General features: G+C 44.1%; 2 protein-coding genes across 3 annotated transcripts in view; both read left to right on the top strand.

The window, feature by feature from the left end:
* Positions 1-20,811, top strand: part of CA10 (carbonic anhydrase 10) — a 387,282-nt gene that overhangs the window by 218,774 nt on the left and 147,697 nt on the right. The window lies entirely within an intron of this gene.
* LOC308254215 (kunitz-type protease inhibitor 2-like) lies at positions 16,819-17,574 on the top strand (the record flags this gene model as incomplete). The annotated part of the gene is made up of 1 exon (XM_080680142.1): positions 16,819-17,574. The coding sequence occupies one exon, from the start codon at positions 16,819-16,821 to the stop codon at positions 17,572-17,574; it is 756 nt and encodes a 251-aa protein (XP_080536268.1).

Here is a 20,811-nt window from a genome sequence, read left to right on the forward strand (position 1 = left end):
AGAGTCAGTGCCCCTTAGATTTCTTTCCTCCAGTTTTCTTTGGTTATAGTGAAACTTTTCACCTTCTTTCCTATCATAAAAGTAATGCTTGAATAGGTTGTTTTGTATGTAAGCAGGAACAAAAGTTTTTGTGTTGTTTTTTTTTAGTTAGAATTCTGAAAAGAAGAGAGTAATGTGTAGAAGTTTAATGAAAAGGGTGTCCCCTTTTAAAATTAAAAAAGAATAAAAACAATGAGTGCACCCACCCCACCTATCCCCATCCTGTCTTGCCAACATGGACAAGCACATTGCTCCATGACCCTGATTCTAACTCTGTCCCTGGAAGCTTTAAAGGCTGCATTATTCTGGGTCCTGGGTAGACAGTGTAGCCTCTATATTTCTTCTACTTAATTGTATGACCTAAAGGAGAGCAGCAATTAAAAAGTCCTTTCAAACTGGAGCCTTTACTATGTGTGGATTTCTGGCTGACAGGAGAGAAAACTCTTTGTTCATTCCTCTTAGACTTAAGAGGATTTGAGTTGGGACGAAGGGTGGGGACGGAAAGTCTGGAGAAATCTGGAGGTTAGTGAAATATAAACCTTTTACCTAGGACAGACAAAGAGGTGTCTGGTTAGATTTTTCCAATCTGTGAAGCAGAAGCGGACAGTTCATGATGAGACATGGTCAAAGAGACTCAGCAATTTATTTGGTCAACAACTGGCTCAGTTCAGTTCAACAAATATTTATCAAGAGTCAGTATTAGCCCCACCCTGGGAGAATGGTGGTGGATGGGTAAGTGGGCATAATCCTTGCCTTCTAGAAGCTTCCAATCTAATAAGGAAAACTGACCCTAAAATAGGTTGGTTTAATACAGAGTTAAAAAATGGTAAAATAACATATTATAATATAACAATAAAATATTTCTCGAGCCCTTCCCACATGCCTTCTAAGTGCTTTGCATGTGTTCACTCATCTCAGCCTCAGGAGAACCCTATCAGGTACATATTCCTTTTGTTCCCGTTTACAAGTGGGGACACTGAGGCAAGACCGCACAGCCTGCAGCGGGCAGAGCTGATTTGAACACAGGTGTTTCCAGCTCCGTGTGTGGCTTTTTTCTCCTGCGTTTCATCCAGGAGCAAGACTGCTGTGTGGCCACCACTCACATTGTAGGTTACAGGGTGTGGACTTGTGCAGAGCCGTGGCCAGCCTGGAAGATAACAGGATAGGTGTTAATGTACTATTTTCAGAGACAAAGGATTGAGGTTTGGAGGGTGTTGGGGTCATCTCCAAGGTCTTATCTCTAGTAAGTGGCAGGGCTGAGGCTTGGAACTGGTGCCTCTGAGCATCATACTTATTCTAGGTTCAGTGGGGCCTCCACGTTGCTGCTCTGGGCTACCGTGGGAGTACAAAGTAGGGCCATTTAGTAGAGCCTGGGCTAGAGAAAAGGTCTGGGCAGGCACTGCCAAGAAGAGGCAGCGTGCTCCTCAAACTGGGGGATTTCCCAAGAGGTCTCCATAACCTGCCCTCTCAGAGGCTGCAGCTCTCAAAGCACCTCCATTCATTCCTCTCATCACTGTGAAGACCCTGTGAGCTGTTCCATTCGTTCCTCTCATCACTGCAAAGACCCTGTGCCAGACAGACTCAGCTGAACCTGGTTTTCCATCTCCACTCACTTGCTCAACAGAAATTTATTGAGCACTTACTATGTGTCAGGCGCTCTTCTAAGAGCTGTGAGTGGAGTGGTGTACAAGACCTGTGTTTGCATGAGGCTTCCACTCTGGTGCACTGTCTGCTGCCTATGTGTCCTTGCTTATGTAACTCACAGATGGGTCTCAGTTCTCCCATCTGTGAAATGGGCACAGTGGTACCTGTCTCATAGAATCGGGGTGTGGGGTGAGGCTGAAGTGAGATAATGGGTGTAATGTGCTTAACAGAAACCTGGTCCGTTGCATGTGGTCAAGAAATCTTAGTCTGGCCGGGCTAGTGTGGCTCAGTGGTTGAGCATCAGCCTATGAACCAGGAGGTCATGGTTCGATTCTTGGTCACGGCACATGCCCGGGTTGCAGGCTCAATCCCCAGTATGAGGCAGCAGAAGGCAGCCAACCAATGATTCTCTCTCATCATTGATGTTTTTTTTTCTCTCTCTCTCTACCCTCTCCCTTCATCTCTGAAATCAATAAAAATATATTTTAAAAAACCTTAGTCTGTTCCCCACCCACCTACCATCCTGTATAATGAATGTGACCAGACCTGCCCTTGCCACTTGGATCCTTGAGAGATGGTCATTGTACTTGTTTGAGGCTATGTAACCTTGATGGATTATTCCAAGTCCATTTGACCACCGTGGGTTAAAGCAATGAACTGGTTCTCCATGTTCTTCTATTTTATGTACATTATAACTGTGTATACGGTACCATAAAACTCAAGGCAGATTTATACATACACTGCACTGCATATTTTCGTAGAAATGTTTTGCCAGGCACCTGTAATGCATTGATATATGTGAGCAGTTTCCTAAAGTTTATTTCTCATCGATCTCTCTTAAATTGCATATGAAGTGACATTTTTATGGTTTAACTTTTGTTTTCATGACACAGCCCCAATTTGCATCTCTGCTGTAGCGCTTAGGACTTCCCCACTCACACGCGTGTTTCCCTGTCACTGAAGCATGTCTCAGGCCCACGTTTCTGCAGGCCCCAGCTTGGCATCTCTCCTGGAGAAGCCAATGCATTTGTGACCGTCTTGTGGAAATGGACTTGAATTATTCAGAACCCACAGCCAACGTGCTTACAAGGTATCAACGCAGAGAAACAGACTGGTTCCATTCTTGGTGTGGTCAGAGCCCTGGGCATGAAAGCAGCTGTGAAATCTCACTGCTCCCTGCCCAGATGGTTTTCTTTGCCTGGGGTCGACTTGGCCTTTCTGACCTGCACCTCCAGCAAGTTCCAAAATAAAGTGGGAAGAAAAGAAATACTCTACAGAGTATCTGCTATGAGCCAGACTCACTGTGGATCTGCAAGTTTGGTCTATTAACCTTATTCAGGGTGGCAGTTTCAGAAAGATCAAGCAAATTGACCAAGGTCACACAGATAATAAGTGGTAGAGCCAAGTTTAAAGCTCAGATCTGCCGACCACGAAGTCTGATTCTTCCGGATGGGCAAAGTGTAAGTTCATCATCTTCATCTTACTTATAGGAATTCATCAGTTTCAACAGTCATTTCACAATCATTTATTGAGAGTGTCTTCACACATTGCGGACGGATCAAGAGAATTCTCGTGTTTTCATATTACACAGTGTTTTACAAAATATCATACTTTAAGAAGATATTAGCTTGTAAGAACATGTAATAAATAACTTCAAAATGCAATGGGTATTTAATTTTAAGGCGTGCCTTTAACATTTATGTAAAATGTTTTTTGTACTGGTTCAATAGAAAGGTATCTGGCCACTGGGTAAAGCTAGCAATAAAACTACTGGTCTGCAATGTTAAGGGGCAGGCACTGTCCTAGGCGCTGCGTTTGACGTAGCTGTTGCAATTTTGGAATTCCTAAAGGAATTCTCATTACCTCCTCCTGGTAGGCCACTGCAAATGAGTGTTTGAGGGAAATAGTGACCCACATAGAAGTGACTCTTCCTGAATTTCCTGTTGTACCTGGTACATATCGTGTACCCGAATAGGAGGAGGTCCATTGTGGAATGAATGAATGAATGGATGCGTTTACAACACCCCTAAGGAATATATAGGGCACCTATCTGTGTGTCATTGTTCTCCACAGGCCAGTGCTGTGTCTCATCACTGTTTCTCCAGAGGCAGGCACAGCACCTGGCTCAGACCGGGGCTGGCCGAGTGAATGAGTGCAGACATGAAAAGAGAGCTTCCATCAGGCACACTTAGAAACAATCAGCACAGCATCAGAAACAACCAGAGTCAGAACCAGGGTGAAGAAAGTGAAGTGCTAGCCTCGGGTGCAAAATTTAAGGGGACACCAGAAAACTGAGAAATAAGATATATGTTAATGCAATATTTGAAGAAAATCAAGACGGGATCCCGCAGGGCAGAGAGGAGGGTAAGGCATAGGGTGCATCATCCAGGTGAAAGGCCAGATCCTGTCTTTGTTTCAAATGTTTCCTTTTGTCTTCTTGGATTCTTTTGTCATTCATTTTGACTTCTTAAAAATAGTGCATGGAAGTGTTATGTGTCTTGATCACTGAGATTTGGATGCCCCTTAAGTTTTGTGACCAAGGTAAATAAATGCCTCCCTCGCCTCCCCCAAGCCCTGGCCCCATAAAACCAACAGCAGTGACTAAGATTCTCTGCTGTCATCTTATATAGGGAGGGCTTTATGGACATAACTCACTGACAGCCCACAAAAGCGTCTCCTCAGGAGGGTGGTGTTAGGACCACTGTTTACAGACAGGGTGGCTGAGACTGGAGGAGGCAACCCTACCTTCCTAATGTCACAAGGGAATCATGGGTGTGACCGGGACACAGGAGCCCCAGACTGGCTGCTTCCAGCCAAGCCACCTCATGGGTGTACCCTGGTGTGCTTCACAAACACCCTATTCACTGACTCCCATGGTCCCAGCCCTTATAAGAAACACATATTTTATGTACCACCAGGATGACAGCAACTGGAAGGTACTAACAATTGAAGACACATACCAACTTCAGAGATTTTATAAGGGGAGAAGGGAGGTGGGGGAATGGTGCCTCTTAAAATGGGATCAAAATGCATGATGATCATAACCCCAAGTGACCATGACATTGAAAACAGGCTAGGGAGACTGCATGCGAGGCTGTACCCCCATGATAGACATAAAAGGACTGTAGTGTTCTGTGTGTCTCTGAATATTCAGTCGTCCATTCACCACCCTCAGCTCATTGAAAGCTGTGCCACTCCCGCCACAAGGCAAACGTGCAACTCACGGAAAGACAGAGGGTCCCTAGGAAGCCTCCTGCTTCATTTGCACTCTGCAGAGATTTCCCCAAGAGAGAAAAGATTGCAGTAGCCGTTGTCTGATTCTCTCATTCTTACATGGGTTAAGAATTTTCTCTACTTACACAATTATCTGGAGCCCCAGATTACAGAGGGAAGAGCTGGTCCAGTCCAGCTGATGTGAGACTCCGAATCTCTCCTTTTCTTAGCAGCTGACATTTAAAGTAAACCTGTGATGGGCTGCACAGATTCCCTCGAGGATGCACAGAGCCTGGTAAAACAGTCCCAGGTGTGTTACATAACGCTGAATGGTCCATGCCATCGCACAATCAACTGGTCTGCCTCCCCTCATCCCCACCGCCCCACCGCCCCACCCCCCGGCAATTAGGAGCACACCTAATGTACTGCATTCCAAACTATTATATTAAAATTTATTTCGACTTAAAAACATCTGAGTCTGCCTACCCCTGATTGCCTTGTTTTTAACATATCTACCAAGCACAGACACAAGTCAGACTTGAGTTGTAATAGCAAGTTCACCGGCATTAGAACTGTATGGTTTGCTTAAAAGGCTAGAAATTCTGCTATGTTTTATTAGAATTCCGAATCATTTGGAGTGAAGAATAAACATCCTTGTTGCTGACGTTCAGGACAGGTGAGGAATTACTATAGAGAGGCATAGTCTGGAGATAGATTGCCGGAGTTTGAATCCAGCTCTGCCTCTTCTTGTACCTCAGTTTCTTTGTTTATAAAATGGGGGCAATAACAGTACCTGCCTCTTTAAGTTGTTATGAGGGTTTAATGAGTGATATTTGTAAAGCACTTAGAACATTGCGCCACAGCTGGCATACAAGATTAGCTGGCATTTCCCATCACAGACAGCCCCCGGGCAGGATTTTCACACACAGGTGTTCATCCGAGCCTGTTCATTCACCCTGGGGGCATGAACCTGTAGTACTGAGCCCTAAATGAGCGTGGATTTGCCTCTCGTCCTCTGTCCCTTCTCCTCCTCCTTCAACATTGAACAGCTGCCATCATCACCTTGAAGTGGTCCTTATACAAGTTCCATGGCAAAGAAACCTGCTGGCAAACAGATTCTATAAATAAAAACAAATAAATAATAAACAAACAAACATCTGGCAAGTTCACCTCATCTCCTCTTGGTTCCTATAGGACGTTATACACATTTCCATTATTGTAATGATCTTAGCATGGGTTTGTCTACCTGATGGACAATGATGGGTCCTTACCTTAGTCTTCTTTCCCTGCCCAGGACCTCACATCCTGAGACCGGTGCAACCTCAGTGCACCGCAGGTCCTGCAGAAAGCTGTTAAATCAGGCAATGACCAGTGCCGGGCTCTTTGTGTCGCATCCCGGTGGTAGTTCTTTTCTGTCTGCTCCATTCTCAGGGACTTCCTCCCTCCTTAGTCTGCTCATTGGCAAAGCTGCTGGAGCAGCAGAGCTGCCTTCATTGGTCTTGCCAAGGAATCGAGGAGGCCAGAGACATGCACCCTTTGAACATCCTCTGAATCTTCCTGGATAGAATACCAGTATTGGAATCTGCACCCAAGGGCATTTTCCAAGGAGATAGGAGAAGCTTCGGATCATTTTTTAAATATATAAGGTAATAAAACTAATAAATCTCATTTATGAAAATGGCAACCACCCTTTATGTAGAATCTTACATCCCAGAGATGATAGAGCTTTGTGAGTGAGAGAGTTCCATGGAAGAAAACAAGCTCACGTTTGAATCTACCAGAAATAACTGGTGGATAAGCAGTGGAAATGAAGTTATGGAGAATTTTAATAGCCTTGGGATAAGAAATTTCTGTTCAATTCTAAGTGTGTTTCGATTGCAGTTGGATCTTCAGGAACTTTGGAGGTGGGGAAATTAGATATGAGGGAACAAAGGTATTTGTTGTTTGCTGCTGCATAAAAAAATCATGCCAGCCAAGCCAGCATGGCTCAGTGGTTGAGCGTTGACCTATGAACCAATTCCGGGTCAGGGAACATGCACAGATTGCAACTCGATCCCCAGTAGGGGGCATGCAGGAGGCAGCCCATCAATGACTCTCTCTCGTCATTGATGTTTTTTCTCTCTCTATCTCCCACTTCCTTCCTCTCTCTGAAATCAAATAAAAACATTTTTTAAAATGATAATAATAATAAATCATGCCAAGACTTAGTGGCTTAAAACAATGAATATTTATTATCGCACAGTTTCTGTGGGTCAGAAATTTGGAAGCAGCTTTGTTGGGGTTCAGGTTCAGGATTTCTCCGGTTGGTGAAGTCAAGATGTGGCCGGAGCTGTAGTCATGCAAAGGCTTGACTGGGGTTGGAAGGTCAAGATGACTCACTCCCATGGCCATTGGCAGGAGGCCTCAGTTGTCACCATGGGAGCCTCCCTATAGGCTGTTGCATATCTTCATGACATGGCAGCTAACTTCCCCTAGCATGAGAGATCCAAGCGAGAATGAGCCAAGAGGAAGCAGTAGTGCCTTTTATAATGTAGTCTTTCAAGTCATCCCAATCTGGTCTTCTAGAGCTGCCGTAACAAAGTACCACAAATTGGGTGCCTAAAACTATAGAAAAGTATTCTCTCAATACTTCTGGAGGTGAGAAGGTCAAAGTCAAGGTGTCATCAGGGCCTGAAGACTCTAGGAGAGGACTCCTTCCTTGCCTCTTCCCAACTTTTGGTAGCTGCCAACAACCCTTGGCATGCCTTGGCTTACAGATTCACCACTCCAGGCTCTGCCTCCATCTGAACACAGCTATCTTCCCTGTTTTCTTAGAAGGACACCAGTCATTGCATTAGGAGCCACCCTAATCCACAGTGACCTTATCTTAACTAATTGCATCTGCAAAGTTCCCATTTCCAAATAAGGTCAGGTTCTGAGGTTCTGGGTGGACATGAATTTTCTTTTTGGAGGAAGATATATTCCACCCAGTACACCCATTATCACTTCTGTTTTATTCTACTTGTTAGAAGCAAGTCCATGATCCACCCACACTCAAGAAGAGATGAATTAGACTCTGTCTTTTGAAGAGAGGAGCACTCAAAAATGTGTGGACATATTTTAACACCACCACAAGGACAAAGTTGTGCTTCCGTACCATATGCTTTCTGCTGGGCACTTCCAGTCTCATATGAGATCATGTGGTCCAGTGAAAAGAGAACATTTACAGAAGTTCCGTCTTATTTAACATCAGAGATACCTGGAAAGGGGCATTTCCATGAATTCTCTTAAAGTGGGGACCAAATTTCTTTTAAAATATTTTGGTTTAGATTTTATTATGAAAATAAGTGAGGTTTACTTAAATTTGAAAAATATAGGTTTTAAATATGACTGCACTAATTCTTAAAATGAAGAATGAATTGTGTTTTGCTCCCCCACCCCCTTCTGGTTTAATTTATCCAACAAAATCACATGATTTCAGAGCATACCTCACATTAAGTTTGACTTTTTCAGCATAATAATGAAGAGGGTTATTTTTGCCAAATTCAAAGATTTTTATCAATATTCCTTGAGACTTTTGGTATGCATGGCATTCTCTTCTGTAATGCCTAAGCCGAAATCCATAAGGATTTCTTCTTCCTCAAATACTGCCTAGTTATGTTTCTGCAACATCATCATCTATACAGTAGTTCCTCGGGTTACATGGGATATCTGTTCCTATGGTGTAAGGCGATTTTCTCCGTAAGTCAGAACCCACCTACCTAAGCACCCACGTCACTCACATGGAGCACATACACAGCAGTAATGAAGTGAAACAGTAAAAAAAAATTAAAAGAAAGATAACAATCCCTGACCTTTACTTGTGGTAAATACAGTAAATAATAATTTTAAAAAAGCACATATGTACATATGTCAAAATGACAGAACTTTTTTTTTTTATAAATAAATGGGAGATGGTGACGTAACCATGAAATGACATACGTCGAATCCAATGTAACCCAAGGACTGTCTGTAATAATAAAAGGGTAATATGATAATTAGACCGGACAGCCAAACGACCTTCCAGATGTCCGGACATCCTTTCTGACAAAACCGGGGCCCGAGGGAAGCCAGTCAGAGTCCCAGTGCCTGCGGGCTGGAGGAGGGAAGCAGCCTGGGTCCTGGGTGCCTTCTGGCAGCCGGAGGAAGGAAACCCGGGTCCCAGGTGCCTGCCAGTGGCCAGAGGAGGGAAGCCCGGGTCCCGGGTGCCAGAGGGAAGCCAGTGCTGGCAGCTGGGGTAAGGAAGGCCTATTCTTACACAAATTTTCATGCATCGGGCCTCTAGTTTACCAATAATTCTGCATGTGACTCAGTAGTTTTTCAACAGCTCTTTTTTTAAAAAAACTTCATAAAATCTTCAATTTTTTGGAAAATTCAAAAATTTATTTTATAATCAACTTACAAAGTATATTTATAAGACTGCATTTTACAAGAATCCACTAGAGATTTGCAATGATATTGACGAAGATGCTAGCATTAAGTGGGGACTGATTTTGAATGGGGACTGATTTTTCTAAGTGGTCAATTCAGTAATGAGTATGTTGGTACAATTGGGAATTCACTTCTCTCTAAAAACTGGCAACTCTGTGGAGACCCCAGTCATGAAAACCCAGATAATAAGGACTCTCTGACTTTTTCATTTTTCTACAACCCTACCCCCATCCTGCTAAAGATACTATTGAGATCTTTTTTAAAGCAACACTGTAAAAAATTAAATAACATTGGTAGAATCACTTCGGTATATTGTTGTAGGGAAAGGATGATGTATACAACTGGAGAATGTTTCTAGGCCTGAGTGCATCAGGAACTTTTTTATTGAAGATGGACCCACATGTTTCAGATACTGAGGACAAAGGGTGGTGCCTTGGCTCCTAAGAGACTTCATATGGGAAGAAAGTAAACCAGTGTTGCATGATTCTCATTTAACCTTCCCTGGAGCAGAAATCTGGAATTTGTCCTTTAAAGGTTTCTTCTAAAAAAAAGGGGGGGGGTGGATATCTGTAATACTCCCAACAATAAAGATTTAAAATAAAAAATAAAGACAAAGACAACACAATAAGATGGCACTTCACACCATTAGGATGACTACTATCCAAAAAAATGGAAAGTAATAAGTGTTGGAAAGACAGGGAAAAATTGAAACCCTTCTGCCTTGCTGGTGGGGATGTAAAATGATGCAGCCACTATGGAAAAGTTTGGTGGGTTCTCATAAAAATTAAACATAAAATTACCATATGATCCAGTCATTCCATTCCTAGGTATATACCCAAAATAATTCAAAGCAGGTGCTCAAACAAAAACTTATGCACAGTATCTGTAGTCAACAATAATGTATTGTACACTTAAAATGTGTTAAGAGGGTAGATCTCATATCAAGTGTCCTTACCATAATAAAGTATTTTAAACCTAAAAATCTATAATAATAAAAGCATAATATGCTAATTAGACCGTACATCCTTCTGGGCAACCTTCTGGACGAAGCTGGGGCTTGGAGGGAAGCCCAGGTCCCAGGTGCCAGAGGTAAGCCGGTGCCAGCAGCCAGGGGAAGGAAGGCCTACTCTTGCACGAATTTCATGCATCGAGCCTCTAGTATAAAATAAAAGTCCCTTCCAGATGAAGTCTTGAACCAGTGTTGAAGGCAATTGGAGTAACTAAATAAGAGTCTGTCATGTCTTGCAAGTGTAATAGGTTAGTCAAAAGCTATGTGGTTAGAGAGTTATCAGTTAGAGAAGTTTTCTGAGCCCAGTGTTAGGGGCCCACACACATCATAACCTGTCCACCTCTCTTTAAGTGAATGACTCCTTCCCATAGCAACTCACTCCACTCCCAATCTATCCACTAGGAATATGCTAAATACTCAGAGTTTACCCAGTGACTTCAGGGAACAGAGGGCTGCTACAGGTGTCTCCATGGTTCCTTTCTTTTGCAGCTGGTTTTATACCTTCACTTGTCTCTGGGTGAATGTGGCTGCCCATCTCAGTATTCCCATCAGTCCCAGCTTCAGTGCAAAAACGATGGGTACTCAGCAGTGGATACAGTCATAGTACTTACTCTTTGTATGTAACTTCACAAAGCTGAGTATAAGCATTCCTCCGGCTTAATCTCTGGAGATAACCCATTTGCACCCCCCACTCTGCTCATTTTTCTGCAACAGAAATGCATTTTTGTTTGTCTCTCAGAGGTTTGTGTGTAAAATCTGAAAGCCAGTCGAAGACAGGGTTTTGGGTTATAGGGTTCCATGTACCGTTATTCTTCTCAGACTGAATGCTTACATTTTAATTACTTATTGATTTATTGATGTAATTTTTACTAAAAACAAAAATGGTTTCAGATGCATGAAAAATAAGTGATTAGCTCTCTTTGTAAGTGCATATGCAAGAGTTTTATGCTGATGGTGCCGTATCTCATACAGGGATGTGTTTCCAACAAGTAAATCTAGGAGCCGCTCGCCAACCCTTCAAAACCACACAGTGTGCCGACCACAGTGTCTGTCATCTCTGACACTGCACACACTCTGAGAGTAGCACAGAGTTATGTGACATGGCAGGGCTCAGTCACGCCAGTCATGTCTAATGACTACACGGAGATGTTTTGATGTTTCTGCAGCTGATAGCCTATGGGCAGCCTGCTCTTGAATCTCCAGATTTTCTTTATAACTGTGTCACTCTGGCCGTAACCAAAGTTCCTTGCCCAGAAACACTCCTCTTCTGAGCCTGGTCCTATTGTATAAGTAGTAGCATGCTTTGTTTTCATTTTGGTTCTTTCTCTTTTAAAATAAAAAGTCTTATATGCAGGGAGTGGCGGTAGCAGGCTCTGTTGACTGCTCACATAAAATCTGCTCTCTGCCTCTTCGATGATGCAGTACTGAATTTATTCACGTAGCCTCTCAGGAACGAGACCACTCGCGGGCGAGGTGGGGGGTGGCGCGAGTCCCATGGAGTGTAAGACCACCATGGTCATCTCCCACCCCTTAAAGGTGACTGGCTTAGAGGCAGGCACATGGCCCTATTCAGGCCAGTGAGATGAGAAGTTATTAGGGCACTGAAGGCAAATGTTCCCTTGCTACTAAAAAGGGGAAGTTCCTGCTCTTTCCCTAGTCACGGGCATGCCTGCCTGTGATGTCTGGAACCGCTGATGAAGCAAAACCCACAAAGGAAGGTAGGGCGACAGTGAAGTGGGGTCAGAGCCCTGCTGTACCCTACCTGGAGCCTTGCCTACCTATGGACAGCTTGCACTGTGAGATAATAAATCTCCTTACATTTAAGCTGTTCGAGTCCAGGTTTTCTGCCACTTGCTGCCAAAGTGTTTTGACATAGTAGCCAAAATAATAAATCAACCCATGCTGTGCCCTTTGCTTGGAGGGAGCTTCTGCCCTTATTTACCTGGTGATTTTCAAGACTAGCCAAGGTGCCCACTCTTCACAATGGAATGAACCACGGCCTCATCCAATTCCCCACAAAATCTTGTATACAGATCCTGCTCTTTAGCCTCTTTACTGGGGCTTCTTTGTGGATGTGTGTTCTCACACTCACATTAGAAGTTCCCCTCCAGAAGAGCCAGATATGCACCAGAAGCAGTACCAGGGGCACCGTTCAGTAAAATGTTGACCAGAAAAGAAGGTGCATTCTTGTGCACATAGGTGGCTTAGAAAATATGCAGCCAGACTTAGAGACAATAACAGTCGCATGGATATGTGTGGAGACCATGAAACCTGAAAGGGGGCTGTGAAATACAACTGGCGGTATATACAGGGGTAGGCAAAGGCAAGTTTCCTAGTTGTTTGTATGGAAAATGACCTGCAGGTGGGTTGTTGGTTAAATTACCAGCCACCATTACCTAGAAGATACATCATAAGGAAGGAGATGAAAGAAGAAGAAAGATAAGAAAAATAATACCAATAAGTAATACAATCATAATAATAAAAGGCCAAGAGGCGTCACGACTGAAACGACCAAACAACCAGTCACCATGAGGGGACCCCTGCCACAATCGGGGGTGTGGCCAGCCTTCAAACCGCCGGCGGCCCCTAGCCCAGGCTGGCCCAGCACCCAAGAGGGGACCCCACCACGATCGGAGGCATGGCCGGCCTTCAAACCACTGGTGCCCCAAGCCCAGCAACTACAGGAATTGCTGCAAATTTACTTCTTGGTGGAAGAACCTTTCATTCCCAATATAAATTACCAATTCCATTGAATGAAACTTCAATTTCTAGACTCAATATAAAGAGTGAAGTTGCTAAAACCATTGAAAATGCCCAATTTCTCATTATTGATGAATGCACCATGGCATCCAGTCATGCTATAAATGCCATAGACAGATTACTAAGAGAAATTATGAATTTGAATGTTGCATTTGGTGGGAAAGGTCTCCTTGGAAGGGATTTTCGACAATGTCTCAGTGTTGTGCCACATGCTATGCCATCAACCATAGTACAAACGAGTTTAAAGTACTGTAGTGTTTGGGATGTTTTAGAAAGTTGTCTCTTAAAACAAATATGAGATCAGAGAATTCTGCTTATAGTGAATAGTTAATAAAACTTGGAGATGGTAAACTTGATAGCAATTTTCATTTAGGAATAGATATTAGTGAAATCCCCCATGAAATGACTTGTAACAGATCTATTATTGAAGCTACCTTTGGGAATAGTATATATGTGTGTGTGTGTGTGTGTGTGTGTGTGTGTGTGTGTGTGTGTATTATTAAAAAATATATCTAAACGTGCAATTCTTTGTCCTAAAAATGAGCATGTTCATAAATTAAATGAAGAAATTTTGGATATACTCAATGGAGATTTTCACACCTATTTGAGTGATGATTCCATCGATTCAACAGATGATGCTGAAAAGGAAAATATTCCCATCGAATTTCTTAATAGTATTACTCCTTCAGGAATGCCATGTCATAAATTAAAATTGAAAGTAGGTGCAATCATCATCCTACTGAGAAATCTTAATAGTTAACAGTAAATGGGGTCTTTATAATGGTACTAGATTTATTATCAAAAGATTGCGACCTAACATGATCAAAGCTGAAGAATTAACAGGATCTGTGGAAGGAGAGGTTGTTCTGATTCCAAGAATTGATTTGTCCCCATCTGACACTGGCCTCCCATTTAAATTAATTCAAAGACAGTTTCCCGTGATGCCAGTATTTGCAATGACAATGAATCACAAGGAAAAACTCTAGACAGAGTAGGAATATTCCTACATGAACCCATTTTCGGACATGGTCAGTTATATATTGCTTTCTCTCGAGTTCAAAGTTCATGAGATGGCATGGTAGCAGCTGCTGTGAGGGCCGGGCTGAGGCTCTGCAGCGGCCAGCAGTGGCAGCCGCAGTGGCATGATGGGGGCATCGCCTCCCACAGAGAGAGGCCAGACTGCGGCTTAGGACATCCCCTGAGGGCTCCCGGACTGTGAGAGTGGGCAAGCTGGGCTGAGGGACACCGCCCCCCCCCCCCCCCCCCAGTGATGAATTTTCATGCACCGGGCCTCTGGTCTATATATATAAAAGGCTAATATGCAAAGTGTCCCCTCAGGAGTTTGACCAGGAGACCGGGAGTTTGATCGCTTGCTATGACATGTGCTGACCACCAGGAGGTGGCAGCAGTGGGGTGCTGTGGGAGTGCGGGAAGGAGGAGGCAGGGAGGCAGGGAACCTGATCAGTCCTGATCGCCAGCCAGGCCTAGGGACCCCACCCATGCACGAGTTTCGTGCACCAGGCCTCTAGTAATTAACAAATAAATAATAATACAAGAATAAACTCTGTGTTTCTCATACTCACAACTGTAAACCTACTTTTGCCCACACAGATAAGTGTCATGGAGGGCAAATATAAATGACACATGACTGAAGACTTGGTTCTGGAGTGGGAGGGTGAAGCCTTGGCTTAGGCAGCTACAGGAAAAGGAGAGGGAGGAACCAAGAGAGCATGTCCTTCCTGAGGGCAGGAAAGGGCTCTCTGTGTTATATAAGAATCTGGTCCTCTCCGGGCGAGCAGGAGCCTGGCTGCTGAGAATGAAGGCCATTACCATATGTCTCTACTGCTCTCACTGAGTCCTTCAAATATTACTTCAGCTCTACTTCCAAGCAGCCACATGGGTCTCGTGAAGTGGTCCCAGCCCTGTTTTGCGTTCTGTTTCTTGACATAAACTGTGAGTTCATTCTCCCCAAGGCCTGCCTCTGCTGCAGCTTTGGTTTCGGTGTTGATCTGTGTTGTTTAAGGAATCTGGAGTAATCACCATACATTTTTGCTCGGTGATTCTGATGTTTTGCCTCCCTGCTCAAAAAACCTCCTGCCTTGTCCCGAGTGTAGTCAGTTCCTGTTGACGATGCCTTTGTGATGTCTTTCCCATTTGTACTTTCCTCTGTACTTGTATGATCGCCAGGAACTCCGACTCAACAGGTCCCAAACTAAAGTCATCCTCCTGTCTCAGGTGTAGGATTATTCTCCAACATCAAAAACATGGGAAAGAGCTCTAATTCATTCCTCCCTTTATCTGTCATTTACTAGCTCGTTATTAATTTTTATTATTATAGCCACAAGGAACTATTTTATTTATATTTATGTAAATATACACATATAAATATAGAGAAATAGAGATAGATAGATGATAAATAGATAAAATTTGGTTCACAGTTCAAGTTGGGACAGAAATGCCCAAATAATGTGATCACAAGAGTTGTATCCTGCCTTTGGCCCATATCAGCTACACAGTTAATGTCAAATCACTCATTTTGCCCAGAAAGGAGGAGAGCATGTAAGAGCATGAGCTTTGGAATAAAGAGGACTGGGCGGAGGGGGGGGGGCGGGGGGGGGATGAAAACCTGCTTTGGCCCTCGCTGTGTGGTCTTGAACTAAAAAAACAGCCAACCCTTTGTGGGTTCTATGTTGAACACTGTGCTGCTAATTAGTGCCTTACCAGCCTCACCAGGGAGGTGGGTACTGTCGTTCACCCCTATTATGGGTGAAAAACCTGAGGCTTGCCACGATTTGTCCAAGGTCACACAGTTAAGGAATAGACCCCAGATCCATCTCTGCCAGATGCCAAAGCTGGTGGATATCTCCTAGGTCCCAAGTTTGTATCTGTATCTTACTTTCTGGGGTCCGTGTAAGGAATAAGTTATCCAGTACAGGCCAGTCCCCTCCCACCCCATCTGACCAGAACACTTCATCTAAATGTTAAGGACCCCATTGCTCATTGACTGCTCCTGTTGCTAATTCCCACAATTGATTTGCATGTGGATTCCTCTACCAGAGTTGTATTTGTATACATTTTTTTGGAGTTTCCTGAGTTTCAGTCTTCCTTTGCATTTAGGCCCTTGGTTTTCTTTAGTTACCTAATAATAGGCCAGCCTCTTCCTACCAAGCTTCTAAGTTCCTCCAGGACCCTGTCCATCCTTTCATCCCTAATCATCAGCTAGTGCTTGGACCAGAGTGGGGACTGGCCTAGTAGCTGATGAACCATTCCATGCTTTTCTTTCACATCACTGACATGTCTCCTTACCTCTTCTGTAAGGTAGAGCCTTTTGACCACAGAGCTCTGAGCGTGGTCGGAAAGCAATGGGTATATGTAAAGCCTGTGGCTTGTTGCTTCTCTTAGTGAATCATGAGCCAGGCGCCTGCGCTCTGTGCGCCCCGCCCCCTCCCCAGCCGGTAACCGCCACCTGCTCTAGCTCCTCCCAGGCGGCCATTGGCTCCAGCCCCCACCCAGCAGTGATTGGGACCTGTGGCTCCGTTCTGAACTGTGAGAGTCCCTGAGTGTCACTGGGGGCAAAGGGGCGAGTGAGGCCATTCTCCCGCATTGTGGGCGGAGGAGGCAGAGTCCAGACACCAGAGGGGCTTTCGGAGACTTGGAAGCGATCATCCATCCGCACCTCAACTTGAGACCCGGTGGAGCCCATCATGGCGCTGCTCGCCCTGCTGACATCGCTGCTCCTCTTTGGGGCCAAGGCGGCCAATGAAGAACGCGACATCCACGACTTTTGCCGAGTTCCAAAGGTGGTGGGGAGATGCCTGGCCTCCCTCCACAGGTGGTGGTACAATGCCACCTGCAGATCCTGCCAGCAGTTTGTATATGGAGGCTGCGGTAGGAACAGCAATAACTACCTGACCAAGGAGAAGTGTCTGGAGAAGTGTGCTGATATCCCAGGGAACACCATGGACGATGCGGCCACCAGCAGGAACCCGGCAGATTCCTCTGGCCCAAGTGTCCCCAGAAGGCAGGCTTTTGATGGCCCCTCCAGCGACATTTTCAACTACAAAGAATACTGCGCTGCCAAGGTGGCCACCGGGCCTTGCCACGCCTCCTTACCACGCTGGTACTTCGATGCCAAGAACAACTCCTGTGATCGATTTATCTATGGAGGGTGCTGGGGCAATAAAAACAACTACCTCTCCCAGGAGGCTTGCATGAGCCGCTGCCTTGGCCCGCGGTTTTACCCAGCCCCGCCCCGCAGCATCACCAAGGACCTGGCAGAGCTGGTAGAGGTGATCCTCCTCCTCTTGGTGTGTTACGGGCTGCTGTACCTGGTCGTGATGGGGTGGGTGGAGTTTGACCTCACCTTCTGCAGCTCCAGGGACAATGAGGACCCCCTCTTGATGAAGAGAACCTGGAAAAGGGGTTGGCAGACAGCTGCAGAAAGCCCATATGCTGTTTAAAATAGATGGATTTGTGTTGTGATCATTAGGGCTTTCGCTCTGTTTGTTACTTCAGAAGTTAAGAAGGCTGCTTCCTGGTCCCCCCAGGCAGGTTCGCTTTGGAAACCCTCCCCAAGAAGGGCTCTGGTTCACGTTGGGATGGCCTGGCCTGGCCCCAGACCAGAGTCAGTGCCCCTTAGATTTCTTTCCTCCAGGTACAGTTTTCTTTGGTTATGGTGAAACTTTTCACCTTCTTTCCTATCACAAAAGTGATGCTTGAATAGTTTTCTTAGTTTTGTACATAAGCAGGAACAAAAGTGTTATGTTTTGTTTTTTTAGTTAGAATTCTGAAAGGAAGAGAGTAAAGTATAGGAGTTTAATGAAAAGGGTGTCCCCTTTTAAAATTAAAAAAGGAACAAAAATAATGAATGCATAATTAACCAAGGACTGTGAATCCCTGATTTCATACATTGTGTCTTCCTCCAACAAATGTTTTTTGAGTGCCTGCTTTTGTGCCAGGCACTGTGTTGAGTATCAAGGTTCCAAATGTTAATAAAAAAGAGCTCTGCCTTTAGAAAGCACACAATTTAGTAGGGGTTAAAAAAAATCAAGACATGAAAACAAGATAACTTTATTATTCATAGAGGTCAATAAAGGACACAATGGTGATGGATGGGCAAGAGGGATCCTGTCTGTGATGGGGAAAGTGGAGAAGGGGATAGGCAGGGCCACAGAGCTCATCCATAGACTGGCTTGAGCAGAATTGTGTGTTTTCCAGCATCTTCTGTCTGAGAAGTACAGAGTGTGTCTGTAGAAATGTTTTCTATCTAAAGATAGGGGGTGACTTGCTCTGTTACAGAATGTTTCATTGAATTTCTATGAAAGTTTTGATAATGCATCAAGTCATTCCAGAACGTAATTGTCAGTCTTTAAAGAAAATAAGAAACAAGGCTCTTCCACTCTGAGCAATAAATGCATTCAGCTCCGCCCAGCAATTAAGCAGCCCTATCCCCTGTCACAGAGTTAGTGCACAAGCCACTTGGTGGCAGTCCTCGGGAGTTCTGAAGCGACAGCATTACTAACAGCCACATTTCCATGGGGGTTTGGAGGCAAGTGGGAGTTGATTTAGAGGTACTGGTTCTACCAAGATCTTTCCTACAATAGAATAAATCAGCTAGTGCATCAATAATGTGTATCCAAAAGGCCTAGACTACAATTGAGATGCAGGCAAGATAATTTAGTGAGAAAATGCCCAAATTCAGATCCCAGAAGCCCTGATTCTAGTCTTTCAGAAGACTTGGAGGTTTATCAACTATCTCTCTGGGGCTTAGAATTTTAAAGTCTGTGAATAAATATTTGTAAAATGAGTGAATGGACGGATGGATGTAAGATGAAGATGATAATACCTGCAGCACCTACTTCATATGTGTTTTAAGCACAGTGATTCATTATACTTTGATAAGATAAGATGCTTCAAGAAACTTGCATTTCGATTTTTAAATCAGTGGTAGTAAATATCCCTTGAAGGGTTTCAGAGTCTGAGAATATACAGGTTCTTTAATCATCCAAATTAGTCCTTGACCAGGAGACAAGAAATAATAACTTGAAGAGCAGTTGTTATATTGCATGTCTGTTAGATAATTAGCTGGCTAGGATCTCCAAAAATCTAGCCTCCTATGGACTAGACTCAAAAATAAAATTGGAAGTTGTAAACAATGGAAAGCCTTCAGTAACACTGAAATAATGACAGTCTAAATCCTGCCTGTTAAAGTAATGGTGTTGGCTAATGCTTTCAGGGCAGCATTCTATAGTGGACAAAACTTACACATTGGAACAGAGGCCTCACTTATATCAGTTGCATGACCATAGACAAAATATTTTAAAAGTCCAAATCACTGTCCAACCCTCGTGGCTCAGTGGTTGAGTGTCGACCTATGAACCAGGAGGTCACGGTTCAATTCCGGTCAAGGGCACATGCACAGGTTGCAAGCTTGATCCCCAGTAGGGGGCATGCAGGAGGCAGCCAACCAATGATTCTCTCTCATCATTGATGTTTCTATCTCTCTCTCTCCCTTTTTTTTCCTCTCTAAAATCAATATAGATATTTCCAGTCAATGGTGAACTGGATCTAACCTTTCATACCCAACATTATAGGATGTCATAAGAAATAAATGAAATTTTACATATACATAGCATCTGCCCAATATTTGTGTTCCTGTCCTCGCCCACAGTTGACTTTATAGAGAAAGGTCCTCCCCATGTCAGGTGCTATGATAATGCTAAAATAGGACACATATTTTCTAGAAACTTAACTTGCAAGGAAAAGTTTTACTAAGGTCTTCTCACCCTATTCTGCTTTCAATGATTCTTTCTTGAAGAATTTTCCTAAGGGCTTGGACCTCACATAGCACTAACCTGAATCTTTTCACTGACTTTCTCCCTAAGTGTGTGTGTTTGTGTGTGTGTGTGTGTGTGTGTGTGTGTGTGTGTGTGAGAGAGAGAGAGAGAGAGAGAGAGAGAGAGAGATCTGACTTCAAACCAGTATATATGTTCCATTTCTTTTTTTTTTTTAAGAGAGAGAGAGGGAGAGAAGGAAACATTGATGTGAGAGGAATATTGATCAGCTGCCTCCTGCATGCCCCCTACAGGGGACCAGCTCACAAGCCAGGCATGTGCCCTGACTGGGTATTAAACCGGCAACCTCTTGGTGCATGGGACAATGCCCAATCACCTGAGCCACACTGGCCAGGGCTATGTTCCATTTCTTATGACATTATAAATGTGTTCACACAATATTTCACTTCCCACCTCTTCTCCCAGCCTCACATCCCCCTTTCTTCCTTCATTACCCCGGGTATTTTACTCCCTGGGTAACACCCTCCAATGGAAGGAACTAAATATATACAATGAGAATGAAAACATAAAACAGCTCCTCCTCCTCTCTCATACTCAAGTATGTTCACCTTTGGGGAGGATTTCCTGCACCTGTAACTCTCCCTGTCAATCCTCACCCCACAAGTTGTCTCACTGCTTTGTGTCCCCACACTTTTATACCATCCCGCACACATAATATACTATTACTTTTTGCATGTCCATGTTCCTGATACAGTGGGAGATCCTTGACCATGGTGTCCACAGGCACTGCATATAATGAATGAACTGAACTGATATATTTTTTCTCCATCTGAGTGTTTCACTACCTAGTGGGAATGGGTACTATGAGGAGCACCCTGCAGGCTAGTGTGGAAAAGACCTGTG

The sequence above is a fragment of the Plecotus auritus genome (genome assembly GCF_963455305.1).
Source record: "Plecotus auritus genome assembly, chromosome: 7".
NCBI classification, from domain to species: Eukaryota; Metazoa; Chordata; class Mammalia; order Chiroptera; family Vespertilionidae; genus Plecotus; species Plecotus auritus.